This window comes from Anopheles coluzzii, chromosome 2, assembly GCF_943734685.1.
Source record: "Anopheles coluzzii chromosome 2, AcolN3, whole genome shotgun sequence".
Taxonomy (NCBI): Eukaryota; Metazoa; Arthropoda; class Insecta; order Diptera; family Culicidae; genus Anopheles; species Anopheles coluzzii.
This window is the reverse complement of record NC_064670.1, coordinates 33,854,583-33,875,943: the sequence shown is the minus strand read 5'-3', so window position 1 is coordinate 33,875,943 and position 21,361 is coordinate 33,854,583. Positions and strand designations below refer to the sequence as shown.

General features: G+C 42.0%; 1 protein-coding gene across 2 annotated transcripts in view; it reads right to left on the bottom strand.

The window, feature by feature from the left end:
* LOC120950616 (lachesin) overlaps positions 1-21,361 on the bottom strand; it is an 85,423-nt gene that overhangs the window by 50,478 nt on the left and 13,584 nt on the right. For both annotated transcript variants that reach the window (XM_040368799.2, XM_040368798.2), the window contains one exon: positions 17,592-17,930. In XM_040368799.2, the coding sequence (XP_040224733.2) occupies positions 17,592-17,930 (339 nt within the window). The remainder of the gene's footprint in view (positions 1-17,591; positions 17,931-21,361) is intronic.

Here is a 21,361-nt window from a genome sequence, read left to right as displayed (position 1 = left end):
ATGGCATTCCTGCCTCAGTTTTAATAAACTGTAAGGACGTGCTTGCTCCACACCTTGCTAAAATTTTCAACCTTTCACTTTCTCTCGGGGTCTTTCCTGCTCTTTGGAAATCCTGTTGGCTTTTTCCGGTACACAAAAAGGGATGCCGTAGCATTGTCTCTAATTATCGTGGGATAACTCAAACATGTGCCACAGCCAAAACTTTTGAGCTATGTATCTTTCCAACCATACTTCATAGTTGTAGTTCCGCTATTAGCCCTAAACAGCATGGGTTTATGCCTGGTAGGTCTACTTCTACTAATCTCATGTCTTTTGTTACCAATATTTTCAGATCTTTTGAGGCAGGTACCCAACTTGATGCAATATACACTGACTTTCATGCTGCATTTGATAGTTTGCCCCACTCTTTACTATTAGCTAAACTATCTAAACTTGGTCTTGGTGATGGCATTATTAGCTGGCTGTCCTCATACTTAAGTAATCGATCTTGCAGGGTTAAAACCGGGTCGTACTTATCTGAGGAGTTTTTTTGTACGTCAGGTGTCCCTCAGGGTTGTGTGCTAAGTCCACTTCTGTTTTCTTTGTTCATCAATGATGTCTGTAATGTTTTACCTCCTGATGGTCATCTCCTTTATGCGGATGATATCAAAATCTTTTTACCTGTGTCCTCTTCTTCTGATTGTATGAGTCTTCAGCATTACCTTAATGCATTTGTTCATTGGTGTTCATCCAACTTACTTCGCTTGTGCCCTGATAAATGTTCTGTTATTTCTTTCTCTCACTCTCTTTCTCCTATTTCATTTAACTATACTCTCTCTAACTCGTCTCTCTCTCGTGTTTTGTCCATCCGTGACCTTGGTATTATACTCGACAGTCGTCTTAACTTTAAACTGCAGCTTGATGAGGTTCTACTAAAAGCTAATCGAACTCTTGGGTTTTTTTTACGTTTTACCTCTATTTTTAGAGATCAAAGCTTCTTAAGAAACCTTTATTGTGCTCTGGTAAGGCCTCTTCTTGAATATGCTAGCATCATCTGGAATCCTCCTACTATTGATGGCTGTTCGAGAATTGAAAGCATTCAGCGCCTTTTTACCAGGGTTGCTTTTCGTCGTTTGTTCGGTGCTGCCTCACTACCTCCCTATGAAACGCGATTGCAGTTACTCAATCTTCACTCTTTAAGCTTCCGCCGCCAAGTGTCTCAGGCATGTTTTATTGGTGGCTTATTACTTTCTGATACTGATGCTCCTGATTTACTCTCGTCCATCTCGTTGTATGTTCCCTCTCGTTCCCTTCGTCCTCGTGATCCTCTGTCAATTGAAACACGTCATACTCTCTATACTTTCAATGATCCTATTCTATCCTGTTTCAGGTTGTTTAACCACTTTTACTATCTCTTTGATTTCGACTCCTCTCTCAACTCTTTCCGTAACCGTATTTTTTCTTCTAATTCTCTTTAATTATTCTTCTAAGTTTCATTAAGTTTTGATAGTCTCTACGCTCTACCTTTGTTTTTTTTCTTTAATTTTTTTGCTAGGTCTAGACTAGTTTAGTTAGGCTTAGTTTTTCATGAATTATTTTGTTTATTTGTTAGGGTTTATTTAGTTTTAAGTCTGCCTTATTTAGCCTTGATGGCGGATATTGTATTAATAAATGAAATGAAATGAAATGAAATGAAATGAAATTAATGATCACGACAACTCATTCTTCAAATTAGATCCACAAGGGTGCACACCATTGAAAATTTATGTTGTTCGTGGATTTAACCAATTTTGCATATATTATGCCAAAAATGTGTTGTTCAACTTTAAGTTAGGATGCTGCATTGTTGATTTTTTCGAAAATTACCATTTTGATGCATTTATGAGAAGTGTACATCTTACCCGCAGTGTCCGTCTTTACCTACCTTCCCCTACAAATGGCGGAGGAAGTGTTAGGCAAGATTTTATGAAAATAATTAGACAAAATTGATGGGTCATGGCATTTGATGGGTTTCCAAATCTATACAAATGATGTGAGAAGGGGAGAAAATATTTTTGTTGGAAGTTGGGGAGAAAAACAAAAAGGGGTTTTAGTAGTTTCTACTCTGTGTCAGTTTTTAACGTATTGTAGCATATCTACTATACACAACATATTATAAAACACACTATCAGCTATAGACACATTGTAACACACTTTGGAAAGCCAAACCACACCATTGTAATACATTCATTATAACACATTCAGCAAATCAGATCATACCATAGCAACGAAACCGGAAGAGTTCAGGCCGTCCATTCAAACAAATAACAGATGTGACACACATATCAAAAACAACCGAAACGCACAACATAAGCAGGAACAGCATGTAACCCAAAGCAGGAACAGTATATGTATTAAACCCAAAACAGGAACTTAGTGACAAGAACCATCGTTCTTGTCAACAAAAGACAAACGTAACTAGCTTAGTGAAAACAATAACTTTCCAACATACAACCCGGAACCAAATGTGAGAAACCCTTAACTTCTTTTGAGTATAAATAAAACCAACTCCGATCATGGCAAGTCAGATTCGTTCAGACTGTCAGGATAGGACTATGCCCATCCAACATCTATCGACTTCTCATTTAAAGAGTTTAGTTATGTCCCCCTACCCAAGGTAAGGCCTCAAACTCCAACGTTTCCGGTAAGGGAAACCTCCTAAAGGTTTCTATGATCGCCTGGACGATCAAGTGTCGAAAAGTCCGCTCGAACGAATTTTTAATCCACCTCGGCTCATGTCAGTAAAAACTGACCTACCGCGACGGTACTCAAGTACAGTTGTACGATCATCGCATTACATGGCGACCGTAGCTATCGTCCGAACTCATTACATGGCGACCGTAGCTATCGTCCGAACCCATTACATGGCGACCGTAACATTATCCAAACCCATTACAGTTGTGGTGAATATATAAAGGTACAAACGCTCAACTTGAGGACATAAACCGGGCTCTGAGCCGACCACACAATCTCCCCACGATTATACGAATAAACGCTCTCTTCTATTTCACCAACCTAAGAGAACGGACGTGAGTAAAACCGCTACAAACTCATCATCCGAAACCCTACTTGGAAAACCCTCCAAACTGGTGACCCCGACGTGATCGTGACCGAAAGTGAATTTTTACACGATTTTTTTTTTTTCATTTTTTTTTTTTGGGCTGCCCGAAATGCCTATCGAAGAGGAACAGGAGATCGCGGCAACGGGACCGCGTATCAGTTTCCCGACGTTCGATACGGAAGATGTGGAGACATGGTTCGTGTGTCTCGAGGCAGCGTTTTACGTGAATGCAGTGAAACTCGACAAGCACAAGTTTAATGCAGTTATTGTTGCACTCGGGTCTCAAGCCAAACACTTTCACTCCGCCATCGCAGTATGCAACAAAGCGGGCACAATCGGCAAATACGTAACGATTAAGAAGGCCGTCATCGACCATTTTCAGCCCTCGGAGAACCAAAGGTTGACCAGCCTTTTATCGGGCGTATCCCTCGGCGACCAAAAACCAAGCCAACACCTGGCCCAAATGCGTCGAATGGGAGGAGACGATTGCCCTGACACCATACTATCCAACATTTGGTTGCGAGCGCTAACACCAACGATACGGTCAATAATAGCAGCAGTGCCATCCGCGTCATTAGACGAGCAAGCTACGATAGCTGACAAAATTATGGAAGCCCCCCATAGCGATGTCTTAGCAGTGAGCGCACGATCCGCTGAAAACCGTCACGAGCCGACGGCACAAATCGCTGCCCTAGAGTGCAAAATCGAAGCCCTTTCGCAGCGTCTTGAAGAAGTGCTCGCAGTGCAACAACCTAGATCGTACGAGCATCGACCTCGGCAACGTTCCAGAATAAGAGAGCCATGGGGCAGACGTTCCCCCTCTCAACCACGCAACAAATCACCGCGCAGATGGATATGTTGGTTTCATTTGCGTTTTGGCAACAAAGCCGAAAGATGTGAGAAAGATCATCCAAATGATCATAACACTCGATGCATTTTTTTCGACGAGCTGATGCCAACACAACCAAAAAAATAGTTCGATTTTTACTCCCAGCAAGAGACACTCACGTAAAACCCTCTCAAACATTCATTTCATCACCACATAGCGCAACACGAACTCAAACATTCATTTTATCATCCCATAGTGCACCACGAAGCCACTCACTATACACTGAACCACATATACCACCAAACGCTACACGTTCTGAAACACTCAGATTTGCCGAGAACATCATCACTCACGGTGAGACACCACTCGCACCTGGTAACGCACACACCGTAGATCGACCTCAACCGCACTCACCATCGTTAGCACCTGCGAGAAGTGAAAGCAACACTAACACTAACTCTGAACAAATATGCCGAATACACATTACCGATAACATTTCACATCACCGTTTTTTAATCGACACCGGCGCCGAGATATCGGTTATTCCACCAAATACGAAAGAGAGACTTAACCCTTCGCCTTCACGAAAACTTTCAGCCGCAAACGGCACACAAATAGCTACATATGGGCAAAAAACGTTAAGTCTTGATTTGGAACTCGAGAGAAAATTCTCATGGACATTTGTTGTCGCCGACGTCAGTACGCCTATAATAGGTGCGGATTTTCTCGAGTTTTACGATCTATTAGCCGATGCTAAGAGAAAGAGATTAATAGACAACTCGACAAAACTCGAGATTCAAAGTACAAAAAGTCAAAATAAGAATACTATTTCAACAATTTGCATAAACAAACAATTTGCCAGCATAGTTGAACGATACAAAGACATCACAAAGCTGAACACTAAACATAAAACTACTAAAACGGTGGAACACCAAATACTCACTACTGGCCCGCCTATTTTCTGCCAACCACGCAGATTGCCTTTAGAAAAACTACAAGCAGCTAAAATCGAATTCCAATACATGGTAGAACAAGGCATTTGCAAACCGTCTAAAAGCAGCTGGGCCAGTCCACTGCACATGGTTAAAAAATCTAACGGCAACTGGAGACCGTGCGGCGACTACAGAGGCTTAAACGCGGTGACCGAACCAGACCGATATCCTATACCACACATACAAGACGTAAGCAATATACTACACGGCAATAACGTGTTTTCATGTATAGATCTGCAGCGCGCATACCACCAGATTCCTGTAGCAAAGCAAGACATCCCGAAAACAGCCATAACCACTCCGTTTGGCTTGTATGAGTTTAACTTTATGACGTTCGGGTTGAGAAACGCTGGACAAACCCTACAACGCTACCTACACGCAATATTTTGCGATCTCCCGTACGTTTTCCCGTATATAGATGATTTATGCATCGCCTCGAGTAGCATAGAAAATCACAAAATGCACCTCGAAACAGTTTTTAAATGCCTAAGAGAAAATGGTTTAGCAATTAACGCTGATAAATGCCAAATAGGAAAATCTTCCGTAACTTTCCTCGGTCATTTAATAACTCCGGAGGGAATCAAACCGAACCCATCAAAAGTACAAGCCATTATCGATTTCCCAAGACCGAAGGTTACAAAACAACTAAAAACATTCCTTGGCACGATAAATTTTTACCGGCGTTTTATCCCGCACGCGGCTGCAAATCAGCACGTTTTACAAAAAATGATACCAGGAAATGTGCGGAATGACAATACTCCACTTAACTGGAACAAAGAGACAATTGATGCATTTGAAAACTCTAAAAAAGAATTGGCGAGTGCAACATTACTCGCTCATCCATCACCATATGCTAAACTCAGCTTGTACGTCGACGCTTCGAATGTTGCCATAGGAGGCGCACTCCATCAGGTGGAAAAAAAGGCATAACACCCTTAGCATTCTTTTCAAAAAAACTATGCACCAGCATGCTAAAAGCAAGCACGTATGATAGGGAACTGTATGCCATATATGAATCAGTTAAATACTTTCGCGATTTTCTTGAAGGACGAAAATTTTGCATTTACACCGACCACAAGCCCTTAGTGACGGCGTTTCACCAACGTCCAGAGCGAGCTAACCCCACTCAGCAGCGACGACTGGCTTTCATTAGCGAATATTCAACAGACATTCGCCACATCCTTGGTAACGAAAACAACGTTGCAGACATGCTAAGTCGCATCGAAGCCGTCTCTTCCGATTCCATCGATTACGAAAAAATGGCAGAGCTACAGAGAATGGATAATGACATACAAAAATTCATAAGAAACCCACCACAATCTAGCTCAATTGTTCTGAAGGAATTGGAACTACCATCGAAAAAAGGTACACTATATTGCGACGTTTCCACACAAGAAATCCGACCACTAGTTCCCGAAGCACTCCGAGTACACGTAATTAAAAAAATACATGGTATTTCTCATCCCGGCATTCGAGCTACCACGCATCTCGTTTCACAACGCTACGTTTGGCCAGCCCTGAGAAAGGACTGTAAACAATTCGTAAAAAACTGCATAGAATGCCAAAGAAACAAGGTAACTAGACACAATTTCACCGAAGCAGAACACATCGAAGTACCACAACACAGATTCCAGCACGTGCACATGGATCTCATCGGCCCTTTACCTCCGTCCGAAGGAAATGCTTATTGTTTAACCCTTATCGATAAGTTTACGCGTTGGCCGGAGGCGATTCCCTTACCAAACATGACGGCTGATACCGTCGCACGCGCATTCGTCACACACTGGATTGCTAGGTTTGGTGTACCTAGCAAAATCACCACCGACCGCGGTCGACAGTTTGAAAGCGATCTGTTCAAAAAGCTTTCCGAAACACTCGGTATTGATCACCTCAAATCTTCTCCTTACCATCCTCAGGCAAACGGGCACATCGAACGAGTTCACCGCCAACTTAAAGCAGCTCTAAGGTGTCACGATCGAGGCACTACCACTCGTTTTGTTAGGAATGCGATCGACGTTAAAAGAAGATATAGGAGCAACCGTTGCCGAATTAACTTATGGTACTTGTTTACGCCTACCAGGAGAGTTTTTCGACCACAACAAAACGATAGCGAATGCAACGTGCGAATTTGTAAACAATTTGAGAGTAGTGATGAGGAAACTAAAGCCAACACAAACATCCAATCATAACACAAACAAAGGAGTTTACGTACATTCGAGTTTAGATAGTTGTACTCATGTATTTGTGCGAGTAGATAAGATCAGGCCATCACTAACACCTCCGTATGACGGTCCTTACAAAGTATTAGACAGGAACAAAAAAACATACACACTCGAAGTGAAAGGAAAAAAAGCCTCAATCTCGATTGATCGGCTTAAGCCTGCATATGTAGATAGCGCGAACCAAGACAGCGAAGTAGAGAAAAACACACAGCAACACTCAGAGACTAAACGCATACCAGTTCACCATTCGCGCTACGGTAGGAATATTTACCAGCCAAGGAAATTAAAAAAGAAAGGGGGATGTGATGTGGTGAATATATAAAGGTACAAACGCTCAACTTGAGGACATAAACCGGGCTCTGAGCCGACCACACAATCTCCCCACGATTATACGAATAAACGCTCTCTTCTATTTCACCAACCTAAGAGAACGGACGTGAGTAAAACCGCTACAAACTCATCATCCGAAACCCTACTTGGAAAACCTCCCAAACAGTATTTTCATTTGAAATAAGGAGACAATTTTTGACGCTCATTTTGTTTGCAGTGTCACGTCGGTTTGTCGGTGGTTAAGCTTCACATTTGAGAATGTTCCGCTTAAAAAGATACACTTTTTAAGTGATTTTCAAAAGCGGATGTTGTATCTCCCCCAGCCCTTTAGCTTTACCTGTCAAATATTACGATTGTCAAAAAGTTCATTTTGCTGTATATTTCACCACGTCTGGCCTTGCGGTGAGTAAACTGCAATTATTTGTCTTTTTCCCCATGAATGATCGGCAGCAAGAAATTTAATAAACAGAATCTTACTAATAGTGATTTTTTATACTTTTCCGCATTAAGGTTAGGTTAAGGTTAAGGTTAGACCTTGCGAGTAAGAAAACGTGAAATTTTGTTTTTTTTTGCTATTTTTTATTGAATATTTCTCAGAATATGTCTTATCATACACCAAAAGAAAGGGAATTAAATTCACCAGCTATTTAGACTTTAAACCATATTGAATAATACATTAAATGTGTTGTGAGCAGTCGTGGCATCCCCTGAACTTGCCATGGCCGTTACGTTACCACCAGTCAACTTCCAATAACAAACTGCATTTCCCTGTGATTCCCCTCCGGCCATAGTTTTTCACCATTAACATAGCGGGGAATCACAATGAAATGCATTTAATATATTATTGTGATACGTTTTATAATCTAAACAATTAAGGAATTGAAATTATTTTTTTTTTGTACAAAAAGCCATATTCTGATTATTTTTAAATGAAATAGTGCAACAAAACATAATCTTTCACGTTAAATTTCACTCGAGCTGTAATCAGGGATTTAACTATTACTCGTTTGTTTATAAACACTTTTTCATGACGATTGTCATCGAATCGAACGACATTTTTTGACGTGACTGTAGAATTAAAAGAGTGAAAATTGGATGTGTAGCTTCAAATAGTGTCAAAGTAGGCAATTTCGAGTCGAGGTACGTCACCACTAACAACGCCGATTCAGACGGATTGAATGGCTATGGTTCAAGTACAGTTTATTGTTTTTATTTATTTTTCGAGTCGATCGGAAATTTGAGAAATTTGGGATTGTACATGTGTCTCGTAGATAATAAGGAATAAATGTGAAAATAGGAAAAATTTATGATTTCTTAGTTTTTGTCCTCAAACATGTCGAATTACACAATGAATTAAACAGAAAATGCACGAAATATAATATTCAATCTATGTTTTAATTTAAAATAAGAACGTGCAAAGCCCAAGCAATATTTTTAAAGTTGTTTTAATCGAAAAAATGTGGTAGAAAAATTAAATGAACCAATTAAAAAAATGAAAAATAAGGTTGAATCCTGGGAACCTAACGTCAAGTGACGAATTGTCAAAATGCTCTAGATTCCACCATCTGATCTTTTTAATTCATCTTGCAACCTAGCACCGGGCTTTGCATCGACCTGTTCTCTTTCAAAGACCTTGGTTGAGAGAAAGAGAAAGAGAGAGAAACAAAATACAGAACAGCCAGTATAGGTTGACCCCGAGGTACGCTATTGAAGGAGACCGAGAAGCAATCGCGTATCTTGAATTTCTACGTAAGTCGAATCACGCAGTTTCCAGCCAAATAATAGCTAATTTTCATATATTTTGCATGTAATGAGCTGTGTTAGCATCTAAATTAATTCTTTGATATGATTTTGAATGCAGATAACAGTGTTGTACGTTATATAGAATATTTTTAAAAATGATACCAAAAGAGAAATTATTTAGCAATTGACAATTGATGTGTCAAATCAATACAATTTACTCAAAGAACTGTCATATTTTGAAAACCGCGTATCTCCTAATCCGCGTATAAGCGGGACCGCGTATCTCGGGGATTACTTGTACGTGCATGCGAAATAAAAGAATGGCAGAGCAGAGGATAAGTAGACCAACAGAGAAAGTGTGCTACTACGCGAGCAAGAAAATGTTCAATTTAAAAGAGAGATACAGCAAGCTGATCAAACTAGTCTAGTAGACGGGCTTGCTCTTCTGTTTCATAGATTACTGTAGCATTGTTTGCTTTTCAAGCCAAACTGTCCAAGAAGCCCTGCAGTAACGCACCATAAGTCGTTGCTAGGGTTTGTATTAAAGAAGAAGATAAAAGATAAATATGGATCCACTCAAACCAGCTTTCAAACGGAATATAATAGTAGAAAAGAACAGCACGACTACCAAACAATGGTAAATTAAAAATAACAATGAATTACACATTTTATTGATCTTATAGAAGCTCTTCCAGGTGAGTACGGAAATGTAGATACACGACACAAACCAGCACTCCTAATGAGCACGAAACAACTAGCAACAGGAGTATGATCAGCATTACTTCGACCGTCAGCTGAACGTAGCTCGTTGTTTCTGGTAGCTCAGATTCCTCCGTGTTTAATGATGTCGGATTTTGCTTGTGTGTGTGTTTGGAAATGGTTGCGCCGAATGGCATTTGGCAACGTTTAATAGAACGGAAGGTACTCTCAACCTCATGGCACCGACAGGGTTCCTTTTTGCTTGCGTTCCCGCCGTGCACGAACAGTTGATCTATCGCCGCCGCTGGTAATGGGAGCTGCTGTACAATCTTCCGGTTCTGTTCCGGTGTGTTACGTCTGTTCACAAACAACCAGTATGCCACATTGCCAAACTTTTGATCCCTCACTACATTCAGACATTGCGAGAGTAGCAAATAGTTGTAACCATCACCTTCCAGCTGAAACTGATGGCTGTACGGCACCAAGCATGCCGGTATGTTCATCGACGCACGCTGTTCCATTTGGTCGAGAAAAACCTCGTAACAATTACCCAGCGTCGAGAATTTGGCTACATACGAGACGATGAAATGATCACAGCGCATGTTGAGCAGCAGCATACGCTTCTTCGAACCTTTTGTCTGCGAACTGAGCGGTAATGCTGACGAACAGTGCAGCGACAGCTCCATACAGTGTGGCTGAATGTCGGGGATGGTAAAGATGGAGAGACGCTTGTTGTACTTCCGCTCGAAGGGTTGATACACGATCGATGATAGGAACTCAGTGTCAAAGGCTCCACTCACTGTGCGGTTAACTAGCGGTAAGTTTTGATCACAGTACCAGCTGCAGCTTTTTTGGACGTTGTTGCAATTGGAAAAACTGGCAAACCACTGGGCGAATACGTTTGCATCCAAAATAATCAGTAACAAAATCGGCACAAACCTTACCGGACGCATGATGTTCGCGTACTGCCGAGCCTGACGAGGTAATGCCGCAATAACAACGTGCTCGCCACGCAGTCATTATTGAATCGTTAATATTGCATTAAACATGAGGCTTAAAAGCAATACCGCCGCTTATAACAAACGTGTGTTGCAACGGTTCTGGTGGCCGTGTTGTAGCAATACTTCGCTGATACGGGGGTGGAACTGAAACCTATATAAGCAGTGCCGGATTAACACGAGTGTATGCCCTAAGCAGTCACACAAATGTAAGCCTTTCTGATGTGTCGAGCGGGAAGTTGTAAGAGGAATTCTAAACGAGACAAAGATTTTACTTTTCTCTCTTTTACGAGAGAAAATTTACTTGCGAGCATCGGTTGGGTTTATTTTTTCGACCCCCCTCGAGACGTATGGGCCCCACACGGCCGGATAGTTTGCGTACTGCTTTATCCGCCCCCGTCTATAAGATTAACGTAGGCTCTCAATCCCCTACTCCTTCCCAATACGTCCCCGTCATACAGAATGGTAACATGTCTTTCAATTATCCATGCTAGGATATACGGCGAAATCCAACTCCTTGGGCGGATGGGTAGCATGGCTAAATTAAGAGGGGGTCAGATGATTGATCTTCAAGACGCTACTAGACAACGTCTCGCTAGGAAAAAGGATTTACGATTGAAAGATCAGAACGTGAAACTGCAGAACTCTTTCATCAGATGGAAGTACCCGTATTCTGTTTGACAAAGTCTGGACCCACGGTTTCGAGATTGTAGCACTTCTTTCCACCTTGGATGCACCGATGACGAACAGTAGCTCTTATATACGCAGCTAGAGAGGGAGTTAGACCGATTGCCCAACACACGACGTCACCGAGGGAAGCACTTACAGTCAACAACATACTCCTAGCAGATCACTGACGTATGGTGGAACGAGCCATCAACACTGCAGCCAAACTAAAGATTAGCCGCTTACCACGTGGAAAGGCCATGAAATGGTTCGACGAAGAGCGCAGACGAGCACTATCCGAGAAGAATGCAACGCGTACCCGCATGGTGCGGCATGAAACCCCGTCAGAACGTGGATAACTATAGACAACTCAGAAAACACCAAACCCAGAAGGTACCTGGAGCGAAAGGTGATCGAAAGGTGCAAGTGCTACTTCGAAAGACACCTGAACGGAGCAGAGACAATACAGGCTGGTGCAAGTGGCAGTACAAGGCAACCACCACAGCAACAGCACAGCAGCAACAGCGACAGCATTGACGCAGACGACGAGGTGCCCCCATCACCTCTGGATGATATTGCCAGCGTCATCGAGCAAATTAAGAGTGAAAAGTCAGCTGGCAGCGACCGGCTGGCGACCGAGCTTTTCAAGATAGGACCGAAGGAGCTTACCGTTGAAATGCATCAGCAGAGCAGGAGGAACTACCGGAGAATTGGAGGCTGGATGTAAAGATCATATCCCAGATCCTGTTCTGCAGACATAAGCCCCTTGCTACAAATTTCGTCGGCAGCTACCAAGCAGAGTTTGTTGAAGGCAAATCCACCACCGACCAAATTTTTACTCTACAGTAGATACTCCAGAAGTGCCGAGAGCGCCAGATCCCTACACACCACGACACCATAGACCGGAATCAGCTATGGAACTACCAGTTCCCTGGAAAGTTGATCCGGCTGTTCCGATCCGGTTAAGCGAGCGCCTAAAGGTGAGGTCCAAAACAGCCGAAGTCATACAAAATCATGGAAAAGTTCTTCCCGAATTTTCCCGAGTCGAACCGAATAATTGTGTTCGATAAACAAGTATGCGTAACAGGTAGCTGAAGCTGTACTGCTTACCTGCCGTATGCCGCTGTGATGTTTATTTGAATTCAACATACCACAGAATGTTTTTAGGGATAGACTCAGGACACAACTTACGTAATAATTCTATTTTCAAAATACATTTTCTATTCTTGTGCACCAGTTCTCCCCTATCGATTTTTGTACCTTACATAGTCTATAAGCACTAATTTAAGTACATTCATGTAGGATCTTCAAGATCCAGATGGATTAATCAATAAACATATTAAACATACCAAGCGAGACACATAGACAACGCGTCTAAGGGACATGTGTAGCCGTGAGGAAACTTTTCTATGTCTCTTTTGACGTGTCCTTACCTTTACATCTTGGTGAGTGAAGGATGCATACCATTTGGGTACGTTCGGGGTATAAGCCCTATCCCTCTCATGTTAATGGTAAAGATAGAATCGTCTGCAATCGGCTCTTTATTCGGGCGTGGGCGTCATGTGTACGCGGGCTAAGCCCAATAGAGGCCAATAGAACGGGGTGTAGTGCAAGGTGAGAGTACCGAACTTGTTGTCGGAATCGTTCGAATCTAACAGCGGTCTGAGGGAAGGTGATGGACTCTGCTGTCTGCTCTTTAACATCGCCCTAGAAGGTGTCATTCGAAGCGTGGGGCTAGACAACGACATCCGTGGCACGATGTCGGTCTCTAATATTTCTTGACTTGGGCGGATGACATCGACATCATCGGTAGGACAACAGTTGAAGGTGTGTGAGGTGTACAACCGACTCGAACGCGAAGCAGCAAGAATTGGATTGAGAATCAATGCGACGAAGACGAAGTACCTTGCTTGCAGGAGACTCTAATAATTTTTTTATCAGATCGGAAAAAGGTCAGACAATGTGCAAAACAACAAAATGAGCGAAACAACAATTGATGCAAACGTCAACAAACTCTGCAGGAACGTGTTAATTAAATGGCATTGCATGCAGAAGATCGTTCACTAGTTTTTGTCAATGTTGAGATTTTGTTCGTTTCCAAAGAATTTGAGTCTGTAAACGATGCCGAAGACACACACAAACAAAAATCCTTCCGAAAATCTCGTTCCAAACTGGGTCCCGCTGGAGGGGTACATTTTCCGCCAGTTGACGCAAACTAACCATCTCAAAAAATAATACCCCATCCCCCGTCCGTGCCGGGAACGTGTTGCCCGAAAGCAGATTCTTGTGACATAGTTTCCTTTTTTTTGCCATCGCTTTTTTCTTTTTTTCTAAAGCGCTAATCACGATATACGCTGCTAAGCCGGGAACTTTAGCTCCCTCCTCGCGCTTGATATCACAAACAAGACGAGCAAGCGAAATTGGCTGCTTTGTAGGGACGAACCCTTACCTTCCAGGCGGGCAGGAGTGAGTTAAGAAAGTCAGCTTTGTCAGCGGCAACACGTGGCATACCGCTACGTTCGACTTTTGCGTCTCGATAATTAAGTTGTCCTTTCACACTGCCGATGCTTCGAAACCGAGAAGCTTGCATTTATCGAACACTCTCACACACTAAAACAGTAAAGCAAAACAACAAAAAAGCAAGCAGAAAATTTCATTTTCTTTCTCACAGGAGCAGAGTTTGACGCTGCGGCAGGTGATTGCGGAACGGCATTAATGAAGCGACTGGTACAACTTTGCTACTCCTGGGCCGTACGAAGTGAAACGACGAGTGGGCATCGCAAGCAAACCACCAACCCAAGCGGAATGTCGATCATTGTGGCAGGTTACTGCAGCAGCAATGTGACGTGCTTTTTACATTAAGGGTATGCTTCTAATGCTTCGTTTGCGGTTCGCTTTCACGCTCATTTCTTCCGATGGCGGTGGTGACCGTTTGCGGTTAGCTAGGGCTTTGAATAATTCATTAGCAGCATTGTCCTTGCTGTTTTGGGTCGGCGAGCAGCCGCACAAAAGAAAAAGAAGAATTAAGGAACGGAAGCAATCGAAGCACATTCTCGGGTGGAAGAATTACTTTATTAATGCTCTATTTGTTCCATTTGCCGGGAATCATCGTACATTGGGGGGAGTTTTTTTTTGCCTAGAGGAAAGTACCCAGGACAAGTTATTACTACCAAATGAAGCTTTATTGGGACTAATTGTTTACTTACAGAAATATGTGAATTAGTTTGCAGTAAGGTGTAAGTAAAGTGTATGATAATTTATTATTGTTTGATTTGAATATGTTGAAGGAAAGGAAAACAATGCAAGTAGAAGCTCAGCGAAAGAATAACTTGAATTATTATATGAAAATATGAAAATAATAGAAAAAGGGAGTTTTTATCCTTTGTCATTCCATCTTGTACAAAGATAAGTTATGCGATCTAAAATCGATATAATTGTCTTTATAGTATTATGTATGCACACGAGTTATAAAAATCACACTTTACTCGTAGACTATTCTACATTTAATCGTACGTTTTGCAGCTGTTCAAACGATGTCAACAACACTAGCAACTTAGGATTATAATTTTTTTTGCACTTTTTTCGTTATTATTCGAGGCAAATAATATATCAGCGATCAGTTCATCACGATTCCTATCAACCGTTGCGCACTATACTCGTATACATAATCGAACAATCGTTCTACGGCCATTATTCTATAAGAATAGATCCCAAACCCAATCCATCCGCTTCGCTCCGCTCACCGACAGTGCACACCGGCGTCGATATTGAGCTCCACGCCAAGTGCGCACCGAATCTTATAACAAGCATTTCTCATATTGTACTGATTCTTCCGATGAAATGCCCTTCTTTGTGCTAGCGCACGGCACTGCTTCCCAGGATTTGATAATGCAATCGAACACAGTTAGCATCAAGTGGAAAGAACCTTCATTCTTCACACGGTACGCCACACGCTCGTTCACAGGATTTTGACGAAAAGAACATGAGGGTCGGTGGAAAGATTCCTTCGCAAAACATTCGTTGAGATCTGGTGAACTTTGCTCACATACACCCTCCAGTATCTGTGTGTGTGTGTTTATGTGTGTGTGTGTGTGTGTGATTCAAGAAATGTATTGTTCGAATTGCTTCGTGAAACTAAATCGAAAACTTTATCCATCATCTTTCGTCTACGCACAACAAAACCGTTCACCGTGTGTTTGATTCCGCGAGGGCTGTGTTCCCCCGAACACGATGAGGCGTTTGAGGCGGACGGAGGGTCCGTAAAATTGGGCACAAGTGAGGTGCATTATCTACCGCTGTACGTCACCGTTCCGTTCCGGCCTGTCGGTTTTCCCGAGAGACTGCGTGAGAGGAGCGAGAGCGTTGCCAGCATGACAGGCTGCCGACGGTCGGACTGTTCCGCCAAATCGGCCGAAGCACACCGTACGTGCGGCGTACGGAAAATTGTATCACCAAATTCCAATCATATATTCAATATTGATTTTGCAATTCGCAAATTTTCATCCCCAGACAGGGGACAGTATAGAAAGTGTCTGCGATGGTGAAGCTGGAAGCGTATCGGTGGAAGCTGGGGTGGGCCCATATTAACGTCAATGGGTCACCGTCGCCCACCTTCATTATCAGGTCGGACGTTGCAAAATCGAATCCTTGCCCAGGGGGAAGCGACTGGCGTGTCCGGGGGACGGAAAAATGCTTTATGTTTCGCTGCACACCACTAAAGGGATAAGTGCGTACGATAACTTTATTCCAGGGATGGACAATCATTTATTAATACAGACAAACAAATTTATGCTTTTAATTTGATGTTTTGGATGGTTAGATAACTTGATTGTTTTATTTGAGTTTACGTTCTTATTTTTCAATATTATTTAATGCATTGTTTTTTCATTACAAATACCAAATACCATTAGCTTCATTGCTTCTAAACTCATTCAACTCGTTCGATCTTTACTATTCGTATTTTTACCATCAATGTTTATGTAATAATTAAATATATTTAAAAACCTCGATCCTTGAAATAAATAACTTAATAGTATAACTAATATTCTTTTAAATTTAACATTTAATCCAAATGCTGTAGCGGCCAAACTTGCTCATCCCTGTTTTGCTGGCGTAAATGCGCTGGCGAACGTTTTTGCAACGTTTTCACCGTACCCTTCGACAAAAGCAGTAGAACTCTCCACACTCTCACATACACACATACATTCTGTCCCCAAATTCCACCTTCCTTATCGGGCGGGGATTGAATCGATGCCAATATGCCTAAATTTAACATACTTCCTTTTTGTCTACCCAACCAATTACCCTTTCGCCATTCCCCAGGAACGGAAGTCCTTCGCTAGCCACGATTCCATCAATCGAAGTTTTCGCGTTCGATCCGACCCGGTCGGATAATACAATTTTAATTAAAAACATAGTTCCTTCCGCACCTTTGCACACGTCCCCGCTGCCACCGTTTCACCGCGCTCGAAAGGGACTGAAAAACTTTTCCAAAAACACACATTCCCCCGCATACAAGCACGCGCGCACGCATATAGGAATGTAGGCGCGCGTGAAGGATACTTCAAACTAACCTGCACACTCACAATGGCGTTCGGTCAATATTTAATTTAATTTTGTGCCTCACAGAGTCACGCATGCTGAGCGCGAATGTTCGCATGGGCGCATGGGACGCAGCGTACTGATGGCATTCGGAAAAATGCGCCATATTGGTACGCATACAGGGAAATGCTCTTGAAATGCCGCTTCAGTGTTTGAGTACCGATCGGCATGGTGCACAAGTTCAACTAAAAGAGAGTTAGAGAAAAAAGTGGACAGGAGGAAGGGTTCAGTTGATGTTCTTCTTTTTTTTTGTCCTGCTTTTGTGTTTCCACTCCACATATTTGCTGCATATTTGCTAGCTAAGAAAGCGATAAAATGGCACACAGCTTACCTTTAAATGCTCGAATACGGCCCACTGTATAGAGTGTTTGTGTTTGGTGTGAAGAGCGGGACGGGAAAGGACGCAACCGTGAACAGGAACCCCATACTCACCTTGCACATCGATGCAGCCGATCTGCTTCTTCATCGGGCTGGCATTTATCTGACACATGTAGCAGCCTCGGTCGGATTCGCGCAACTGTCGAATACGCAACCGCCACGTGCGAAAGTCCTCGTGTACGACGCTGATGCGTGAGTTGTGCGTTACGACGCGACCCTGCAACGCTAGCACGGTTTGGTCAGATGCTCGCAGCCAGCCGACCTTGTACCGGCCAAGGTTCTTGACCGAGCAGGTCAGGATCGCTTCACGCCCGGTCGGGGACGAGATGTTCTGTATCGTACCCTCGAACTCGGGCTCTAGGTCAACTGGTAGCTGCTGTGATTGGTTAAGGTCTGGAAGGGAGAACATTTAAGAGATAACATTTAAAAAATGGTCGTTTGATGATCGAAATTGTTGTCACAATATTTGATGAAATTATTTTATTAAGTTCATTAAATTTAAATAAAAAGTGGCATTTAAAATAGAAACCAAATCTTTTTATAATTGAAACTTGTACCTGGCATTGTAAGACCAGTATATGACGTAGAGGAGCGCCGCTCGTCTTTTTGATCTTTTTCTTGTCATGTATCGTGTATTCAATGCTATCTTTGATCGTGTAAATCTCAAGTTGCGATCTACGTTCCTAAATTGTATTCGTTCTGTGCGCCTTACATCGACTTGACAAGATTGTACTAATTTAGATGTTAAAAGTTAAATGTGCCTCTTATGAAGATGCGGTCTGCAGTCCTTAAAAATTAATATGAGGGTCTGTTGAATTTTAACAATCAATAACAAGCAAATTATTGTTACAATCTGATGGAGAATAAACATAAATCAAACTTTCAAAACAAGTTATCAGCAATGCAACAAGTTAGTTTATATGGAGGTGCATGGTTGTTTTTGTAAACATAATACATAACGTTAAATAGGGTTAAATAGGGTCTCGAAAGCTTGTATAGGCCGGCATGTCCGCGTAGGACATTACGACAAAAAGAAGAAGAAAAAAACCAAAATATACAGCATATTCATTTTTTTAATCGAACTAATAAAAATTTTGAAAGTCTATGTTTATAGCTATAGACAATGAGTCTTCTTTTTATGAAAAACAAACTATAAAAAATATAGATGTAAAAAATATCTTCAAAATTTTTATTTCTGATGTTTTGATCGTTTTATCTACTTTCACGGATTTTTGTTTAATGAAACGTTAAACCATTATAAGGATATTTACACAATGGGTTCAAAAGGGATCTACACGTTTATGGGTTGTTTGTATTAATATTTCAAAAGTTCATTTTTACATTTTATACCTTATCGGATCCGTATTGACTGTACCTTCATTTATAAACATTTCATTGCAGGCTTTTCGGCAGAAAACTTTTCCCCCGTGAGACCTTGCCCTCTTGTTTGACTAGCAAAAGCAACACACATACACACACACAACCTACGCTAATTGAAGCCATAGTCGAAGTTTATCCCTTTCCGCCTCAGGGTTTATCCGTTCGGCGAAAAAAAGGGTTTGATTGCAAAGTTGGGATTTTATCTACAAATCCTTTTGCTCTATGCAGTTTTGGCCCGAGTCAAAACCCCGAACCACAGTCCCACCCAGCATCGTAATGTAATAGCACGGCATGTGACTGGCCCTGCGGTCCGGGGTGACCGGGCACCGGAAAATACCGTAACATTCGTTTAACATATTCATATGAAAGTTTTCACCGCTTGGGTTATGGTGTATTTTTTCCACACAAACGTCGCATTCGCAACTGCCCATTGCTTGCAGAACCATTCCGCCAGGCTGGTGACCTGGCGAGCTATCTGGTCTGGTGGGCAGCACTCTAATGCTGCCAGATTTATCTCTGGCTTTATCGTTCCGTTACTTCCGGTGGCCGAAGTTGATGAATAATTTTAAAACACAAAACCGCCCGACTATGGCTTCCGCTGTGGCTACCGGGTGTGCAGGAGCGCAACTACATTTTTCGAGGTTTTCAGGCTTATTTTGAGCCAAATGAAAGGAAAAAAGAAAACGCTGAGAACAACTGAAAGGATGAAACCGAGGAAGGAACGCCTTCGTTGCATTTAAAAAGCAACGAAAGCTGAAGGATTTTGAGCTGACCATATCAAATAAGCGTGGACTGTAGCGAGCAAACCAGAAAAAATTGGTAAGTACAAAACCCTCAATGCCAGTGAGAAAGAATAGAATGAACAGCAAATAGAGCGAAAGTTTATCGAATTTCATGGCGATGGAGGTTCCCACCCAGTCTAGGTTAAAATCCACTTTCTTTATCGTTTCATTTCGTTGTGGCCTAAGGGAAGCCTAACTCGTCCGACCTGAAGAGCGAGGCTTTTGGCAAGATAAAATCACTGCCTACAAAGCAGTGGGCAGGCCAGGCATGCAGATTAGCTAGGTCCGATGGGTCAGCGTTTGATGTTCAAAATGGCTCAGTGAAAACTGAAGCAATCGTAAAACGTGAAAGTCACCTCATTCCAGCACCGGTGGTTATCAGCTTATGATCCAATAATTCCAACCATGTTTCTTACTGCACACAAAACTTACAATACCTTGTAGGTTGTAGTAATGTGAAGTAGCCATCAAAGGATTCCTTGTTCGAGGGAGTTTTGTAAATTTGGTAATCTGAGATTTGCTGGTCGCTGTCCGAGGTGAGCATGTGTCTTTTGCATGCACTCATTGATAAGCGTTTGATAATGCAATAGGTAAGGAATACAATGTAGGATAATAGTTCCAGATAAAACGAAACGTATTCGATCGAGCCTGTAAAATTAACAAGCAGGCAGGTTCTTCTTCTTCTATTTGGAGTAACGTCCTATGCGGCCAGGCCAGCCTGTAGAGGCATCTTATTTTGTACTAAGCAGCCGGATAGTCAGTCCTTGCTACGGGAGACGGCCCGTATGGGGCTCAATCCCATAACGGGCATGTTATTAAGTCGCACGAGTTGACGATCCGCCCTCGGTACCATTGTTGTTCATGGTTGTTTCCCCTTTTTAAGCAATGTTTTTTTTCTTGTTGCATTTGAATGCTTAAGTAGGCCGGTCTGGTGGCACAGTCGTCAACGCGTACGACCTAAAAATATACCCGTCATGGGTTCAAGTCCCGAATGGACCGTGCCCCCATACGTAAGACTTGACCTTCTTGCTATATTAATAAGTCACTGAAACACACGTCTTCAGTGTGTTTTGAGTTCTTATTAAGTGGCTATAAATATGCAATGAATGGCCGAATATGTCAATTTGTTGTCTCCAATTTGACGCGGGCAATCGAATAATTTTGTATTTTCTAGTATCTGATAGTGGAAAAAATCAAATCGAATTGAAAATAATCATTTAAAATGGATACAAGTTAAAAACATCGTGAAATTATCAATTAATTTGTAGAACAAATAATCAACTTGCATAAGAGCAAACATTAGTATTTATTTGATTCTTCACATCAAATGTTATAAAAAGAACGATTTTTAGCAATTATTTTTGTCCTGTGACAACTACAGTAAACTACAACTCACAGGAGATTTTCTTCACAGGAGATCAGTTTCTGTAACTAGTATAACCGACCGCCAAACAATTTTCCGTCAAATTTTACATCACATTACAACACATTATTCACAAAAGCCTCCATTCATTTCCAGCTGATTTAAGCCCACCCATTTGTACTGGAATCTTGTTTACAAAAACGTCATACAACATATTGTTTTGCTCTCTTTAAATGTGTTACAAAACGCTCGAGCAGATGCTTCGGTTCCAGTGCAGCAGCAGTGTCAGCTTCAATATC